Here is a 19,136-nt window from a genome sequence, read left to right as displayed (position 1 = left end):
GTTGGTACATAAATGTGACTAACACAGAAGTCCACAGATCTTCATGTGCACCTAACTCTCATTATTGAAAATTACTTTAAAGCAATATAATACTTACTGCTTACAATATGACAGTACTGGCTGGTTTTGAGTGTCAACTTGACACAGGCTGGAGTTATCACAGAGAAAGGAGCTTCAGTTGGGGAGATGCCTCCACGAGATCCAGCTGTAAGGTATTTCTCAATTTGTGATCAAGGGGGAAAGGACCCTTGTGGGTGGGACCATCTCTGGGCTGGTAGTCTTGGGTTCTATAAGAGAGCAGGCTGAGCAAGTCAGGGGAAGCAAGCCAGTAAAGAACATGCCTCCATGGCCTCGTCATCAGCTCCTGCTTCCTGACCTGCTTGAGTTCCATTCCCGACTTCCTTGGTGATGAACAGCAGTATGGAAGTGTAAGCTGAATAAGCCCTTTCCTCCCCCAACTTGCTTCTTGGTCATGATGTTTTGTCCAGGAATAGAAACCCTGACTAAGACAATGACCTTATTTCTAGCCAGTTTTAAATTAAGCCATCAAATTCAGTGTCATACATATATTCAAAAAAAGTCTATCTCGAAATTCAAAGCCCTCTCAAACACACAGGGTTAAACTACATAGACCAGCCCATAGAAGTAGTAAAAGTGCAGGATAATTGCAAGAAGCTGTTAAAGCATGCAAGACTGACACATCAGAAGGAAACATCTAGGCTAACTCAGCTCCTTGTGATGTCACCGTTTTCTTCTGTGTCCTTTGAAGTATCTTTCAGGCCACTCAAGTCAGGGCTGAGAGGCTTCCCAAAGACATTTTTCTCAGCCTTCCAGGACTGCCTTTTCTTACCTATTCCAGCCTTCCTGGCTAGGGCTTAATCCGTTTATACTGCCTTTCACATGGCCAAGGCTCCAACAAGCTGTGGCCCTATTGAATAGAGAAAGGTGGCTTCTAGTCTTCCTTGAAGTGTACAGGCTTTTTATTCCTTCCAAGTAGAACATTGCCACTAACCTGACCTCTTCCTTTCCAAATTTAGAGATATCACAAAGTGGAAAAAGTAGAGCAGAGTACTCCAGGTTTGACAGAGCCTGGAATCCTTGGGAGCAGTGGGGCAGCTAGGGCAGCTGAAGCTGGGCAAGTAGGAAAGAGGCCGAGTGAGGGGATAAGGCTGAGAGACCAGAGGGGGTGGGGAGTATGGGCTTTGGATTTCTCTATACATGAAATGAAAAGCTAGTGAACAGTGTGAAGAAAATTGAGACTTGGCTTGATGTTTTAATGGCTCTTTCTGGCTGGTGTGTGGAAGATACTCTGTAGGGAGAGAAAGGTAGAAATGGGAAGACAAGTTCGGACATTGTTGCTACAAGAGCCCAGGTATGTGCTGGTTCCCCGTGGAGAGTGGAGGTGGTGAGAGAATTGGCAGGTTCTAGTTCTGCTGTGAAAATTAAAATAAGACATTGAATAATGGTTCCTTGCTGGATTGGAGGCAGAGGAACAAAGGTCAAAAGTGATGCTGGCCTATTCTCTAATGGATTGTTTCATTTCCTCACCACTGCGCATGAGAGATTTTGCACAGAAAAAAATTGCTTCTCGATTTTTTTTTCCAGAATTGTGTTGTCAGTATTAGTACAGAGAGTTCTCGAATAAAACTAACTCTAAATCCTAGTGTCTAGTGTATGGATATGTCTCATGTACATATTGTGCTTTTCTTTCCTCCACAGTGCCCCCACTCTGTTTTTTAATCTACTTTTTGAAGATATGGTTTACTACTTTATGAAAAGTCTATCAGCATTCTAGAAATCTAATGGGGTAGGAATTCCAGATTTTTTTATTCGTTGGTACATAGAATGTCTTTATTTTCATAATTTTCTTTTTAAAGTATTTTTAAGTGTGTGTGTGTGCATAGAACTGGAGAACTTCTAGGTGGTGGAGAGCAGCCTGATGTGGGTGCTACCTGATGTGGTCCTCCACAAAGCAGTGCATGCTTTTACCCACTGAGCTATCTACAGCCCCAGACTCTTTATTTTTAAGGCCAAAGGCGTTACATTTAAACACTGCTGAGTCCAGTCCATTTAGTGTTCAGTATACTACTTTTGGATCCTTTTGAGTGGTTGGTTTGTTTTGAAGAATTTCAACTCATGCCATTTGGTGATTGGAGAGCTCTAAAATCATGTGATAATGATTAACATTCTTATTACTAATCTTTTACATTCAATACTATGCTAACTGCCTTATTAGCAGCAACTTATATTTTAATATTTTATCTCAAGTATAAACTGCCAGGTTTATATGGTTTCAACTGGTCATAGCTTTACTACAATTTTTAAAAAGTTATATGTGTAAAATGTAGAAAGTAAAATTAGACTTTGAATATGCTATCTTCAGACCTTTTCAGAAATTAAATAAATAAAGTTAGATTTTTCTGGAGGTCCCTTTCTTCCATCTTCTGACTACTTCTTTGCTGTGTGACCTGTTACCAGCCAGGGCTCACCATACACAATCTGTTCTTCAGAGACATAAACTCCAAGTCAATGACTTATTCGTGAAATACTTTTGAAATTTACAGGTTCACAGCCAGGAAAGAAGTAAGGTTAAACTCCAAGGTCTTAAGTGTGGCTTGTTGCTATTTTAATGTTTTTTCTTGAAATATAAGTATATAAAAGGAGTATTGTCTCCACATAGCAACCTTCACAGTGAATTTTGTTAATTGTGATAGAACTTTTGGCTCCAAGCTGGCAAGAGACTTCAGCCAAACTCTAGGATGAAGGAGGGTCTCCTTTCACTTCCCACATCCCCATAATTCTTCTTGTCCTTTTTTCCCTTAAGATTTATTTATTTTATGTATGTGACTACACTGTTACTGCCTTCAGATATACCAGAAGAGGCCATTAGACCCCAATACAGATGGCTGTGAGACACCATGTAGTTGCTGGGAATTGAACTCAGGACCCCTGGAAGAGCAGTCAGAGTTTAACCCCTGAGCCATCTCTCCAACCCCTTTTTCAATTTCAACCTTGTCTTTCAATTCTATTTCATTGCTTATCATTTACGGCTCTAGTTGGTGGCTTGCACTTGGGAAAGTGGAGAAGCTAAAAGTGAGGTAGACTAAAGTCTCATGCAATCAGAGCATGAGACAGCTTTACGCAGTATCAGACAACTTATACTCTGAGGGTTAAGTACAGTAACTTGAGTAAAGTGTACTAGTCACAAGGACAAGCTGCACATGGCAAAAACATGTTTTTCCACAGAGACACATGAATAACAACAGCTGGAGTAAACTCACTCCAGTCCACTAAACCAGGGAGGAGTATGAAAGTACATTCGAAGAACAATTCTGTGTTTTGAAGAAATTGAGGTTACAACACTGACTTGGGGTTTTATTGCTAGGAAGAGACACCATGACCATGGCAACTCTTATAAAGGAAAATATATAGCTGGGGCTTGCTTACAGTTCAGAGGTTTAGTCTATCATCCAGGTAGGAAGCATGGTGGCATGTAGATAGACTTGGTGCTGGAGAGGTAGCTGAGAGTTCCACATAGGGTTCCACAGGCAGCAGGCAAAGAATGAGAAACAGTTGTCCTAGCTTGAGTTTCTTGGACTTCAAAGCTCATCCCCAGGTACTCATTTCCTCCAACAAAGCCACACCTCCTCCAACAAGGCTTTGTGTCCTCCAACAAGGCCACACCTCCTAGCAGTAAAACTCTGCTAATTACAGTTGAAGTCCACCATCACGGATTGATTGCCTCCCTTCCTTAGCATGGCTTCTCCTTCTCTGACTGTGATGGTTTGTATATCCTTGGACTAGGGAGTGGCACCATCTGAAGGTGTAGCCTTGTTGGAATAGGTGTGACCTGGTTGGAATGGGTGTGTCACTGTGGGTGTGGGTATAAGATCCTCACCCTAGTTGCCTGGAAGTCAGTCTTCCACTAACAGCCTTTGGATGAAGACATAGAACTCTCAACTCCTCCTGTGCCATGCCTGCCTGGATACTGCCATGCTCCCACCTTGATGATAATGGACTGAACCTCTGAACCTGTAAGCCAGCCCCAAATAAATGTTGCTTTTTATAAGACTTGCCTTGGTCATGGTATCTGTTCACAGCAGTAAAACCCTAACTAAGACACTGACCTTGCCTGGGGAATTCTAAACCCACACTTATGCCTCTACCTGAGGAATGTCACATAGCTTCAAGTAGATTACAGGATCAATTTCCTTTCTTCTGACAAAACCTGTTCATCCAGCACCTAAGATTCCTGAAGTACTTCCCCATGCCAATAAGGCATTTCAGGTACCCTAAGCCCCCAGCCAATTACCTTTGCCCATCCTCGATGTTCCTACCGTCAGTGCCCCAAAACTTTAAAAAGCTTTGAGTCACTCAAAGTAAAGTTGATCTGCCTCCTGATAGCTGGTCAAGGTGTGGTTTATTTACCTTAAGTACTCATAGGACTTCCGAACACCCCTTCATCCCATCTCTGCCCGCCTCTGCCATAGTGACACTCCTTATAGGCCCCTGGGGCCATTTTCTTTCAAACCACCACACGAATCTCTTGTCCTCTTGGAGTTTTCTCACAGGAACTCAGAATTCTCACATGACTCCATTGTTGGACTGTGTTCTGACTCTTACCATGATTCTCTTTTCATTCTAGGTACAAGAAAACGCACGAAACCCTGAGCCAAGCAGGGCAGAAGGCAACAGCAGCTTTCAATAACGTGGGAACTGCCATCAGCAAGAAGTTTGGAGATATGAGGTAATTCGGCAGAAAAACACAGGAACGCTGCCAAAAAGCACTGTGTATAGGGAGGGTATTCTTTCTATAATGGATAAAATGACATTGATGACAGAAATACATTTTCAGGTTGGGATATTCTCTGTTTAAAGATTGATTTAGAAGCCTGGCTCCAACCATACTCTTTCTACCAATAAAAGCAGAAGGCAGAGGGAATGAGGAGGGATTTCAAAACAACACAGCACACAAAGAACCTGACTGATTTTATTAACCTTTCCCTTTGCTGTGAACAGAAAAGACAAAGCCAGGAAGAATTCATTTTGTTTCATAGTTTGAAGGTGTAGTCTATCCCCATCAGGAAGTCATGGCGGCGGCGGTAGGGGTTTGAGGCAGCTGGTCACAAGGCACCCCTAGTCAGGGAGCAGAGAGCTGTGAATGCCAAAGCTCTCCTTTCAGTCCTGGAGCCCATGGGCTAGTGAATAGAAACGGCCTTCTAGATGCAACCAGAGACACAGTAATCCAGACACATTCCATAGTAATTCTAAATCTAATCAAATTGACAATACATATTAAGCATCATATCTCTTAATTTAAATGATACAGGAAAATATTCCGTGGGATATGCTCTGGTAAATTATTGTAGGTTACATTTTTTTATTCAACCATCTGGCTTATTTCATATTATAAAATGATATTTTTGTCTTATACTTCTAGTAGTTTTCTTTCTTTCCTTTACCAGGATATCAAGATATATTAATCATTTTTACACCTTCATGCTTAATAACTGCATCATCATATATGTCATAACAGCAGTAAAAACTTTAAGTAACTACCCTCCATGGGACATTTGCCAGTTTACAGAGCGGTAAGGAGGTCTACACCTAACATCCTTACTGTAGAACAAGGGAAAACTGTTGTATAGGATATTTTTATTGTTTTATATTATATGTATGGGAAGGGTTTCACAATATTATTACTGTTCTATTTGTATTGTTTAAATGCCTGTTGACTTATTTTGAATTTGACTGATATGGCTTAGGTGATCCTTCTTTAGAAATCAATTTTATTTTTCTCTTAGACCAATTTTTTTCCCCCAGAGAAAAGGTTGCTCTGTATAGCCCTGCATGTTCTGGAACTCACTCTGTAGACCAGACTGGCCTCAGACTCATAGATCCAGCTGTCTCTGCCTCCTAAGTGCTGGGATTAAAGTCATGTACCACCAGTGCCCAGGCCAAATTATTTTTTTTAAGTTGGAAAGTTTTAAGTTTCTCCTTCTAAAAGTTTATGTCATAAATTTCTTAAACTATTATTTCTTTGAAGCTTTGATACCTAGAAACAAATATTCATGTCTTTGTATTTAGTGTTTTACATCAAAGGTGGTTGGGTTATGCGTCATCGTCAGGAACCATTTTAGTGAAGTATTCATGTGGATAGTTAATTACAGGTATGGATGTGGACACTCTCCAGTGTTCTGTCTTCATTTTTATGAATACCACATTATCCAAAGACATTGACATCTTCAGAGGCAGCATGTGATTTTGTATTCTTAGTTACTTCTAATTTTATTAAGTTTGAAGTTGTATCAGTGGAATCAAGCTATTTACTTGAACAAATATCTCTTATACAAGAAAGATCCTTCTGCCCATTGTATATGAGAAGATATATTTGGCTATGTTTATGAAATTTGGTCTTTACATGTGCACTTGAAATCTTTCTCTTGAACACTAGAGTTCCTCCATCTCTATGAGTCCACATAAACATCTCTCAAGCATTTTAAAAATATGTTTTTCCAAATTGCATTTCTTCAAGATTGGGCTCAGAGGGGCATGGGTGGAGGCTAGGAATCTGCCTCTGTATCAGCCACGTGGGGAAGTGACTGCTTCAGATGTAATTGATCCATCTTCTACCTGGATGTGTTCCCTTATGGACTGAGGAGGAGAGGAGGATGGGCTAAGGCTGTAATTCAGTAGTGGACAGTTTACTTTACATACATGAGGGAGCTCTTGGGTTTCATCCAATAAAATCAAAGTGAGGGAAACCCAAGTAGCAGCACCATTAGGGTACTATAGAGCATGGCATGTACTGTGCATTTAAATGTTAGTTTAATCTTTATTATATGACCATCTCAAGGTGGTCCTTAACTTGAAGGAAATCAGGATTCATCTATCATCTTCTTTCTCTAAATAGTGAGAAACAAAGGCTGTTGCGAGAGTATGTTGGTATTATACTCTGGTTCATATTGTAACAGGGTATGATAACCAGTTGTCAACTGCCTTTCCTCTTGTTTTAAGGTGCTTTGTTTTTAGCACGGTGCCTAACTCATGACCCAGGAGTTCCATGCTATTCATTAATTACAACTTCACATAAAGACACACAGTTTTCATTGTGAAGTGGCTATTCATGTGCTAGAGTTATGTAAAGCAATTGCATTTGTGAGCCCTGGGACTCTAGCCTCATTGCTTTCAAACAAATAGTGACTAAAAATCCTGGGACATGTAGTATATGTTTCTAGAGATTCAAATATAATTCTGAAAATTTTTATAAAGTTAGAAAAAGTCAGAGATATATTTCTAGTTTTATCAAGTTTTAGAAAGACTTTTTAGTTTTAAGTTTTACTAAAACAAGTAATGTGTAGATGCCATTTAAAAGTTTCTCCAGGTTAATACCCTCAAATGAGAAAAAAAATGTCTTTACGTTTTGTTCAAACTAATGTGACAATTTATAAAAGAATAGTAGGAAATGTTAAAATGTACTTTCCTTTAAACTTTCTGTTGCTTTAAAATATGCTGTTACCCTATATTTGTATCCATTATACTATAAAATTCCTTTTTGTGTTCCAGTACCAAATTCATGACCATGGTCAGTCTTTCTCTCCATCTGTGAACAGCATTAGTAGTACTTGGCCCATGTGTATGTTAAAGTCACGTGATATCCATGAGGTGAAATCTGAGGAAGTGTCACCTGTTGGAAAGTTCCTATAACATTGGTATCCTCTCAGAAGTTCTCAGTGAATCTGTCCAAACAATGATCCAGTGGGGACCAAATGTTCAGAGGAAGCATATGATGGAGGCTTGCCATCAATATACTATCGTGGCAAAAAGCAACTTGAAGAAAATTTTAACAGAGTGTTAAAGAAAAATCTTTAAGACACATTAAAAAGTCAGCACCATTAGCTGTTGTTTCTACATTTGTGGGTCCCACTAAACACAGGTTGAAAAGGTTTTAATTCATCTTTATTGAACATGTACAAAGTTTTGTACTAACATTCTTTAAGTAAGGCATGACAAATGCTATATGACTTTTACCCTGTGTTATGTGTCATGTGTAATGCAATTAATAAGTATAGAAGCTATGTGCAAATACTGAAGGACTCTATTCAAGGACTTAAACATCCTGTGATTTCCATATCTACTCAGTCCTGGGACCCTTTCCCCTCAGTTTCCCCACAGAGAAGGCAAACTGTGTACTCAAAAGAACAGCAAAAGGAGTTGCTTAAACCTTTCTTTTTGGGCTCTTACAAAGGAGTGAAAGCCACAGGGGGGACGTTACTTCACAGTCTGCTAACTCTGCCCCTTTCTTTTCTCCCATGCTACCTGGCTGCAGGTCTCACTCTTTTGGGTAAGCACACTATGTTGAGTCTGTGAGGCTGTGTGACTCCTCCTCCCCTGCCTATCCATTCTACTCATGGCCCTCAGCTCCCTTCACTCTGTGCCACGACCAGAAAAACAAGACCATTTTCTCTAGCATGCATGTTAACAAGGAAGAGGCCAGTTATGCAGCACTACGTCCACTAGTGTTCATTCAACCACACATTCATCTCACTTGTGAATTTCCCTATTGGTTTCATTTTCTGGACAGTCTCTTAGCTTGAGATCTCTTCTGTAAGCACCATTTCTTCTGACATTGACTTGGTCCTTAGAATACAAAGATGTAAAGAAATTGAGGTTCTTTGTTTTGTTTTGAACAAAACTTGCAGAACATAGAGTTGAGAAACAGAGAACCATTTTCCACCTATATTTCCGAAGAACAGTTGTTCTTCGAGTTTTTTTTTAACTTTGACACACTGATGTCTGAACTTCAATTTCCATATTTTTACTGGACAATACTTATGTTAATAAGTTAGTGGCTTTCAGCCTGAGTGACAGGCCGCCCCCAAAAAACCTGCTTTTATATACTTTTACATTCAGCTTGAATTGGCTTATTTTATCAGTGAAGAAAATCTATCACTGAGGACTTCAACGTAAGCTCCCCCTTTTTTTCTGGAATCACAGTATGAACTTAATACACCCCCAATGCACCGCAGCCCTCACCCTAGATTGTATTGAATGAGATGAGCAGATCAGTAATACCTGATTTCCTGAAGCAGTGTGTTTTAGATGCAATTTCTATCTATGGTCTTTGGAAGACTACAAATCTGCCTGAATGACTTTTGACATTTCAGTACAAGGTTGCCCATCCCAATGGCCTTAGGTGATAGTTTCTGGGATATGTGATCTAAAACCTGTTAGCTTCTAGGGCAGTGGTTTTCAACCTTCCTCACGTTGTGGTGACCCTAAACCAAAAATTATTTTTGTTGTTACTTCATAACTGTAATTTTGCTGTTGTTTTGTATCATAATATACATGTCAGTTTCTGGATGTTCATAGGCAACCCAGAGAAAGGGTTGTTCGACTCCAGCAAGGGGTTGAACCCCACAAGTTGAGTACCGCTGTTCTAGGGAGAAGAGAAAGCAGGGTCCATTTAAAATGTGGCTGGAGAGCAAGCCCTAGCCCAGGACAATGGAATCCAGTTTGCTTCCTCCCACTGCCTTCACCCCAGTTTTGGGAGAAAACTCAGTAGATAATATCACACAATGAGAGGGTAGATGACAAGTCAGCTACTCTAAGATTAAGATCCTGAAACTCTCAGCTGTAGTTATGTTTATACCAGTTGTTCCTGACAGTTAGTTTAGAATGGATGAAGAAGTCCTCTCCTTCCAGCTGGTGTGCGTGTGTGTGTGGGTGGGGGGTTGGTTGTGGGGGTGAACTGTATTAGCCTAGCATGTGCTTCCTAGGATGCCTTTTCTTAACCATCTGTATCCCTCTGGACAGTTTCTGTACAATGGATCATTAGCATCTACCCACCTGGCTGTCCTTCCTGGCTGCTGGTCTTCACTCTTCCCCAGTGTAAGAAGGAAGTGGAGACCAGGGTCAGTCTGAGGGATTCCACCCCTTCCAGATTTCCTGCAGGGCCCCTAGGAAAGAGGGGAGGCTTTGGCCATTGCTCGTCTATTTTTCCTTATACCCTCAGAAGCTGACTGTGGCTACTTATGCCAAGGGAAAACAAATACCATCTTGGTTGGGTGGGCAAGGAATACTATGGATATTTAAAATTGCTGTTTTAGAACTGTTAAACCAGGACTTTTCCACAAACCTAAATTATGCTATCTTCTTAATGTGCTTTGTCCTGAAGGTACTCCATCCGCCATTCCATAAGTATGCCTGCCATGAGGTAATGTGCACAAAATACTGACATCACTTTAATGCAGAATGTATTGAAGCATTTATTTTTACTTGTAGGTTCCTTCCCCATATTGCTCTATGTGAAAGGAGTTAGCTGAAGTAACCTATTATGTCTCATGTTTCTTTCCGACTATCTTGCTCTGGACTTGGGTTTCTGACGCACTCGGCCTTAAATTCAATTCTTCTTGAGACCAGAGACAAGGGCTTCACCTATATCAACCACCATTTCCTTACCACACGCTATAAAGAATTAAGAGCTGCTCTGCATGGATTTATGAGGCCAAAACATAGTTACCTATATAAAGCACTAACAAGAGGTCTGGAACATTCTAAACACATTTGCATAATTAAATGCAAACACAGGAGAAAAAGGAGAGAGAGAAAGAGAATGGGAGACTCAGAGGGTGGCATTCCTGTTAAAGATGTCATTAAAATTTGAGATCAGTTGTCCATCAAGAGTTTAACAATGACAGACGACTACAATCCTGGATAGATTACTGGTGAGAAACATGGCTTAGTGATACAGTATGATTAAAACAAAATTCCTAGTGGTAATAGTCTGGAGACATGGGAATGAAGAGAGGCAGGCTGTAGCACAGTTCTGACAACAATCAATGTTTCAGACCTGCTAAAACCATTTCACTGATATCAGTTATACTGTATAGGAAATAAGCAAGCGGGAACCAGATTTGCTGCTCTTCCCATGTTGCCCCTGAGGGATGCTCCAGCAGCCTGGGCTCCTGTCATTGTGGCATAAAGGAGCACATCAAGCCTCTAGGATCTTCCCACACTTCAGTCAGAATCTGGACAGCCTTTGCTTCATAGTGTACGTTATGATTTAGAGTTATCTCCGAGGGAATTCAGTTTCTGAGACCCTGGGAACCAAATTCTCCTAGGATCATTTGTAGGACCAAAAGTTTATAGTTGCACATGGGTAATTAAATTTGCTTAACCAGCTCTCCCTGTCCTTTAGCATGCATTCTGGTAAAATTTAATTAGAGAAATGCTTATTCTTTAATGTCTGATGAAGTCTCTTCTATTCTGGGGATATTTTTCAATTAGTTGGTTGGGAAATTTAACCACTGTGTTTGGTTTTCCATATTTGGTAGAAATAAGATTGCTTAATTCATCTTCAAGCAAATTGTTAGCAGCTCCCAGAAGGTACCCAGGCTGATTAGTCCAACACAAGGCATGTAGCTCTTGGAAAGGCTAAGTTTACATCTGGGTGTCCGAAGGAGGATTGGAGAAAACAAAGTCCCACTCTGTGAATCAGAAATCCATCTTGTGGCCTAAAGGGCAAACACAATCTCATGAATTTCCTGAAGTTAGGTTTGAGAGGAAATTAAGTTTACTAATCTAACATAGATCCACAAAACATCTATCTTACCTGCCTACCCACTGTAGGACCACATAACTGATGGATGTCATGTAAGCAGGTTCAGCCAAATAAAACCCAAAGAGAAAATGAAGTGCTACACTATATAATTTTGAGCCATACAAAGATAATTTCACCATGAAACAGGGTTATTATGAAGAATTATTCACAGGGACTTGACTAGTATTTGAGTCATGAGCAAGGTACAAAGCTATGCCCTGAAGCTGGTATGTGGGTACATTTCTTGCAATGGGAACTGACAAAGTTGCAGAAACAATCCTCAACAAAGCCAAAGACCCAGAGAATATATTTTGTACGATGACTGCCTCTTGACCATCCTAGAGCCATGGCTCATCCCACACCTTAAAGCAAAACCCAAATGTCCTAGCCACACTCCCTTATCAAGATTCTCTAAGTCATTCCTCTTACTTTATTGTCCTCTGTACTCAAGAACAAGCAGCTTATCAAATATATTAAAATCTAATTGAAATATTTGACTTGAATATAATGACAATTGTTACTGAAATGTGATATGCAAAATTTAAGATATATCTTTTAGTTTATCTTCTATTTCTTTAATTAGGTTTAGGAGTATCAGTGTAATCAGTGTAGTGCAGAGATACTTTTGTGGGCAAATGCAACAAAGAAAGCACCAAATGACTGAAACCCAGAAGATGGAAGATAGGTGATACAATATTTGAGTCATAAATAAAATGCCTATCAGGTAGGAAGGCTCTATCTCCTAAGAGGATGGGAAAATAATATATGCAGCTAACAAAGAAATGATTTAGAGGTGGTGGGGATGTGGCATCCACCATAAAACAAGAAGAATATCAACTTTTAGAAATGCTACTTCCTACAATTAGTCAACATCATTATTTTTTAAGGCACAGAAAGAGAAAAGCCAGGAACATTTTTTTTTTCTCCGTGAGCTATTTTTTGTCCATCTTGTCTCATATTTACTGGAAACAAACAACACTTTAACATTCCAAGTTGGAAATCTCATGCATGACATGTAAACAGATCTTCCACTGACCATTAAAACAAACAAACAAACAGAAGAGTTAGGAAAAGGCCTGTTGTGGCAGAAAACAATACATTAACAATTATAAAATTAGCTATCAGCCCATTGACTCCATGAAAATAACTTAAGGAGGACTATGGAGTTCTCATGAAAGTGGATTAGGTTTTCATTCACCACTTAATTTCCTAACACTATCCCCCATATATGAACTTATTACAGTTGGATCATTGCCATGTGCTATGTTATTTATTGCACAGGCTGGTATCTGACCATTTTACTTTGAAATATGCTCTGCTGTGTCTGGACCTATGTGAGCAGGAATAAACACTTTAAGACACAGTTGGTCCAGGTCACAAGCTGAAAGCCAGTTCTGGTGCAGAAGTGCTCTTTATTTACAAATAAGAACTGAAAACCAAACAACATGGTAGCTAAGGCACTGAGCCTTAAGAGCTGACCTCTGTTTTCTTATTTTAGGAATTCTTCTACTTTCAAATCATTTGAGGAGAGGGTTGAGACAACTGTTGCAAGCCTCAAGGTACAGATGCAGTGAATTGTGTATGATTGGGTCAATTTCATCAGGACAGCCTAGTCATTAGCACCATTATTGCTGCAGGCAAGGTAGGGCCATCACCCTTCTGTGTGGCTAGGATGGTAGATGTGCTTAAAGACAGGCCATTTCCTCCCATAGAGATCTATTGATAAAGTCAGCAGCCAAGAGTCTTCCTGCATCCTTAGAGTTGATTATAAGCCACTCAGGGAGTGTGCTCATGAAAGTGAATTGGGTTTTCAATCACCACTTAATTTCATAACACTTAAAGAAGTTTCTATAATAGCTCACAGATCTTCTGATTTGGACATAAATCAAACAGTTTGCCATGTGTCATAATGCCACCCTCTACCATCAACCTCCCAGACTATTTACTAAGCTTACATACTGACCACAGTACAGTGTGGTGATTACAGTGGGAAAATTAAGCAAATGCATTGTTTTCCAGTAATGTATTTGCTCCCTGGGTAGCAACTGAAATTATGCCCATTTCATGTCCAAGCACAGGTGCTAATCTACAGAACGGGGGTGGGGCGGCAAAAGAAAAACTAGTTTTGACTTTAAAGGCATAGATGTAAAACAGGAAGATCAGTTATTACGAGAATCTTTTGGAAGTGCCACCTAAATAAATATGTAATAACATCTTATGTAATTACTATCTTGTAGGCACTCCATTCATATATTTTACTATTACTGGGATCTATAGATCCAAATGGTAATGATTTAGCTGCCTCCAGACCCTCACCACATCAATCTCACATTTGCGACATGGCTGACAGGATGTCCATTATTCCTAACCACAGGCCCCGGGTATTTTCAATGATTTAGATCTGAAGGCTCTTTCTTAAACCAGGGTCTTTTACAAGGTCTACTTTCCTAGGTCTTTGATCAGCTTTTGAAGGCTCCAGAATAAACTCATCATTCAGTGATTACTGTGCCTCCATTGGCTTCTTCACATGTCAGCATTGTTTAGGACTTGCCAACTTTTTCTCTTTGTTAAGGATTAGAAGAGGCCATTACGGTGTCCCATAAAGTAGGGCCTTTTAAAAGAAAAATACAGTGTGTTGTGTACATATCTTACATATCTTGTATCAAAATAAAAGGCCCCCAAATCCCAAGTCACTTTCTCGACCCTTGCATTTAAACTTCACATCAGCTCATAAGTAAAGATTCTCTTTCTTGTTAGAGGAATTCTGATGTAGGAGGAGTTCTAGTTTTCAATCCCCTCTAGCAGAAGGGGATATAAAGAAGCCAAGGAAGAAATCAAGGACAACCTGCTTTCTTTTGCTTTTAGGAAATGGGTAAGGTCATGGTTCCCATGCAGTGAAAGGATCTGAGTCACAATCTCAGCCTCTTACTGTTTCCTCCTCAGGGAGCCAGGAGGCATACTGCTCCTCTCCTCCTTCAGACAGGCACATAACCATACAGCCTATTAAGGCTGTGCTATGCTGAGACCTCCTGAAAGCAGAGTCTGTGCCTGTGCAACTGCTCATTGCTTTACCAATCCTCACATGCACATATCTGCTCTCTCACAGCCAAAGATGAATCAGCTCTTTCTGCCCTGCCAGGCAGGGGAGGAGAGTGCATCATAGGTGTTGCATGAAGCCTCCCACTTCCTCAACAGAAACTTCTCATTCACTTCCTGCTACTCACACCAAATAATAGATATCGCAAAGTCTCCTTTCCTATAGCCTACTTACTGTCTATAGCTCTTTTCATTCTAAATCCCCTAAGCTCCCATACCAGTCTCTACTTATGAGCCTTGAGGCTGTTTTCTCTGGAGGGACTGGTTTAATAAGGAAGAATGGATGTCTCTGTTGCATTTCCAGTTACAAACTCCACTTTATGTTTGGATTTTAAACTCCTAACAGAGAATTAAGGTCATGCTTATGGTCTAGGAAGAATAAAATGTCCTACTGTGAAGGACACAAGCAACCTGCACACTCCACAGGGCATTATTCCAAGCCAGTTTTTCTCCTCTTTCCAATTCAGTGAACACTTTGATATTCCATGGAGAATTTTCCAGGTCATTATAATCATAAAGAATTTAGTGCTGCCAACATACTGGCAATGTATTACTCGAGGACACCTTGTCTGGTGTCACCTGTATGGCCAGCCAGCATTCTTGCTATTCCAGCCTAAGTAGACAGATGCAGAGCCAGTGTCTACGAAAGCATATTTTGTGTATCCAACCATGTTCTGTCTCATCACAAACCCCAACACCCAGCCCACCCTTCCTCTCTGTCGTGCAGACCATGGTTTTAGTGTGCTTACTCTTAAATGAATACATCCCATGGACTGAATCAGACCCTCGAAAACTGAAGACAGACTCAGTACATGATGCTTGTTGATGCCTTGTGTTCTCCTAGACAGTTATGTGGACAGAGTAGTAGCCCAACCCTGCAGTTCAAATGAAATTGGCTGCAAAGAGCAATTATAATTCTGGGGACAAAGTGATAAATCCTTAGATGTAAGAAATACCATAGAGGGGTACAAAAGAGGTTTACTCTTTGAGTCTTTGTTCAAACTAAGAATTAGTCTGCCACCCAGAGAGCATGGTACTGTGCAGGCATTAAAAACACCTGGTTAGGAAACCTGCATCCCACTCGTTTGCCAGAATGAGTTTTAAAAAAGCACCTTTTTATCTATGTTGATTTGAGAAGGGGAAAAAAAAAACCTAGATAAAGAAAAGTCTAAAGGGGAAACATCAAAATTCATCTGACATAATACTATGTGATTTCTATTATTAAACAGAAGCTGGCCGAAAATTTAAATTGGGGGTGGGAGGTTAAGACAGCGTCTATTTATGCAGCCCTGACTGTCCTAAAATTCACTATATGAGCCATCCTGGTCTCAAATTCACAGAGATTTTACCTGCCTCTGCCTCCTGAGTGTTGGGACTAAAGGCATGTGCTTCTAGGTCTGGTGAGAATTCAAAAATTTAAAACCCCAAAGCAACTAGTACTTTAACACAGTAGGTTATATTAAATTAATCCTACTGATGCCTCTTAGGAAAGAAAAAGTACTACCAGCTCAGGCAGGAGGAAGTAAGAGTTTGAGGTCAGCTTGGCTTGTGTAGAGTGATAGGCCAGTCTGGGGTACCTAGTGAAGACTCTGGGGAAAATAAATATATAAATAAAAAGTATGATCTAAGCAATGTAGAAACGTCAATTCAATTTAATAACTGAATTTAAAAGGCAAAATGATTTTTATGCTGAATTAAGAGGTGTTTTTAATGCATGAACTGCTTTTAAGCCCTGGATAAGTTTTTACAAATGTCTTTTTAATTTTACTTTCTTCTCTATGTGTGAATGTCTTGCCTGTACATATGTGGAACAAGCATGCCTGGTGCCCCTGTTGGTCAGAAGAGTGCTTCAGATTCTTTGAAACTGAAGTTCGTGATGGTTATAGGCTGCCATGTGGGTGATGGGATCCAAACCTGGGTCCTTTGCAAGAGTAATGTGCTCCTAGCCACTGAGCAATCTCTCTGCAAGGGCAGGGCAGACAGCATGGAGCCCTGCCCATGCTGTGCCCATGTCTGTATTACTTTGGCATAGACAATGAGTCAGCAATAGCAGAGTTATCTATTCTCTACTTTCCTTTTCCTTGATGTTTTTATACGTTGTGGATGCATAAGGAAAGGCCAGTGTGAATACTGAGCCTTGCATTACATATTTTAGAATATAAAACATTGATCTGAAGAGCTTTTTAATGAATTCAGAATACTTAAGCACAAATTTAAAATGTAAATTGACTTCTGTTTCGACTCGGTCATTAAAAAAGGACACGAAAGCGGCCCATCACGTAGCGTCTGAGTTAGGATTGCTATTAAGAGACACCATGACCATGGCAACTCTTATAAAGGATCTTATAAGCCACATAATTAGTGATAAATGGAAACTCTTATAAAGGAAAACATTTAATTGGGAGTAGCTTACAGTTTCAGAGGTTTAGTCAGTTACCAACATGGCGAGAAGCATGGCAGCAGGCAGGCATGGTGCTAGAGAAGGAGCTAAGAGTTCTACATCTTGATCCACAGGCAGCAGGAGACTGGGCCACACTGGGTATAGAGAATAAGAGCCCTCTATCTACTCTAGAGTGTAAGAGTATAACCTGCCTCCACTGACATACTTCTTCCACACCTACTGCAACAAGGCCACATCTCCTAATAGTGCCACTCCCTATGGGTCTATTGGAGCTATTTTCTTACAAACCACCACATATAGTATTCTCAAGGATTTTGATGAAATTCCCATTGCTTAGGACAAAACAAAGCAACAACAAAAACCCAGACCCTCAAAAAAGGTAGGATCAGAGGTAGGCTGGAGAGAGACGTCAGTAGATAAAGTACTTCTTGACTTTGCAGGTTCCATGACCAGATTTCAGTTTCAAGAACTCCTGTTAATAATTCAGGGCATAGTGATGTACAATTATAATTCTAACTCAGGGAAGGTGGTGACAAATACATCCCTGAGGGTTTTTTGACAGCCAGGCTTGCCTCTGGAGAATTCCAGGCCAAAGAAAGACTGTCAGAACAAAAAGGGATGAGGTTAGGGAGTAGGGGCATGGTACCTGAGGCACAATACCTGAAGTTATCCTGTGGCCTGCACATGCATACACACAATATGTACATGCACACCTGCCCACAACTTGTATTCATGACCACATGAAGATGCATACACACATACAAACAAAGGAGAGACCGTTTTAGAAATTAGGATTGGCTTCTAGTTATGTCTTAAATAGAAACCTAAGTAGAAGTCACATAGGGATGTTTATACATTTGTAAAAGAATTAATCTAAGATCCAATTTCAATTTGATTGAATGAATTTCTCTAGATAAATAGGGACAGATGTTGCACATCTGCAGGTCTGATTATATTCATACAGGGATTAGAATTTTACAAGTAGAAGGGATAAAGAGAAGAAGGCCAAACTTGTGTGAAATTAAAAATCGAAATCTTATCCAGAACCGAGATTAATACTATTCTGAAAAATAAAGGAAACTAACATCGCTAACTTCATGTGCCTCTGAAGAAAATTGGTTATGTCTAAACTCAAAGGAAATTAAACTTTTGGCACTTTTATTTTTAAAAAATATTACAAAAATTATAATGAAAAACTAACTGGATTTTCATCTACCTGTTCATTTCAGACGAAAGTAGGTGGGACAAACCATGGTGGTGGCAGTTTTGAGGAGGTCCTGAACTCCACAGCACACGCCAGCTCACAGAATGCTTCAGCAGGCCCCCGGCAGACCAAGGACGAGGAGCTGCAGTGCTAGGTTCCGCCTGGGCTGCTGCTGGTCAATCTGCCTGCTCATCCTCTGATATGAAGACCAAAATCCCACTGGGAACCCCAAGTTTTGACATTGATATTTAAATGGGGTCTCCAAAAAGCTTAATAAAATGATTTCTTTTTGCATTTGTGTTGATGACCATTATTCTGGAGGATTTACAAATGACATCTTTAAAAATAGACAACCTGGAGCAGGGTCATAATTGTTTTGAATTCTTGTCTGCGTAACTCAATGTATATTTCCCAATCATGCAGATACTGATTATTAGCTTTGGTTTTGGCTTGGTCTCCAAACCAATATGCATGTCTCAGAGTGCACCTGCCAGTCTGTAGATCGACAGGTGACACTATTTATGACTGTCTCCAGCAGGGCGCAAATCCTACAAACTTCACCAAATTGCTTGTGATTTCTATGTGCATTTATTTAAGTCATTAAAATAATTCATTTTAACGATGACTGGATCTTTTATTTCTTTGTTGGAAGCAATAATTCTATAGAGAAACTTTTAAATCAATTTTTAACCCAATGACCAGAAGTTCTAAGACTAATTATCATCTAAGGATGCTGAAATAGCCTCTGACTCTAAAATTCCCTCCGAACTGCCTAGTCCAGTAAATACTCAGGTCTGAGAAGACCTGAGTGTCTGAGAAGAGGACCACAGGAG

General features: G+C 40.1%; 1 protein-coding gene across 6 annotated transcripts in view; it reads left to right on the top strand.

Annotated features, from left to right (window-relative positions):
- The window catches only part of Tpd52l1 (TPD52 like 1), a 102,402-nt gene extending 83,480 nt beyond the window's left edge, over nt 1-18,922 (top strand). Inside the window, exons 4-8 of one of the 6 annotated variants that reach the window (XM_021174185.2) lie at nt 4,646-4,747; nt 8,330-8,344; nt 10,178-10,216; nt 13,101-13,161; nt 18,329-18,922. In XM_021174185.2, the coding sequence (XP_021029844.1) occupies nt 4,646-4,747; nt 8,330-8,344; nt 10,178-10,216; nt 13,101-13,161; nt 18,329-18,457 (346 nt within the window). In that variant the 3' untranslated portion in view covers nt 18,458-18,922. The remainder of the gene's footprint in view (nt 1-4,645; nt 4,748-8,329; nt 8,345-10,177; nt 10,217-13,100; nt 13,162-18,328) is intronic. The other 5 variants (XM_021174186.2, XM_029482818.1, XM_021174187.2 and 2 more) reach the window with 5 other exon arrangements.
- The last annotated feature ends 214 nt before the right edge of the window (nt 18,923-19,136 follow it).

This window comes from Mus caroli, chromosome 10 (genome assembly GCF_900094665.2).
Source record: "Mus caroli chromosome 10, CAROLI_EIJ_v1.1, whole genome shotgun sequence".
Lineage (NCBI taxonomy): Eukaryota > Metazoa > Chordata > Mammalia > Rodentia > Muridae > Mus > Mus caroli.
The sequence above is the reverse complement of the archived record's forward strand: the minus strand, read 5'-3'. Positions and strand labels throughout refer to the sequence as shown.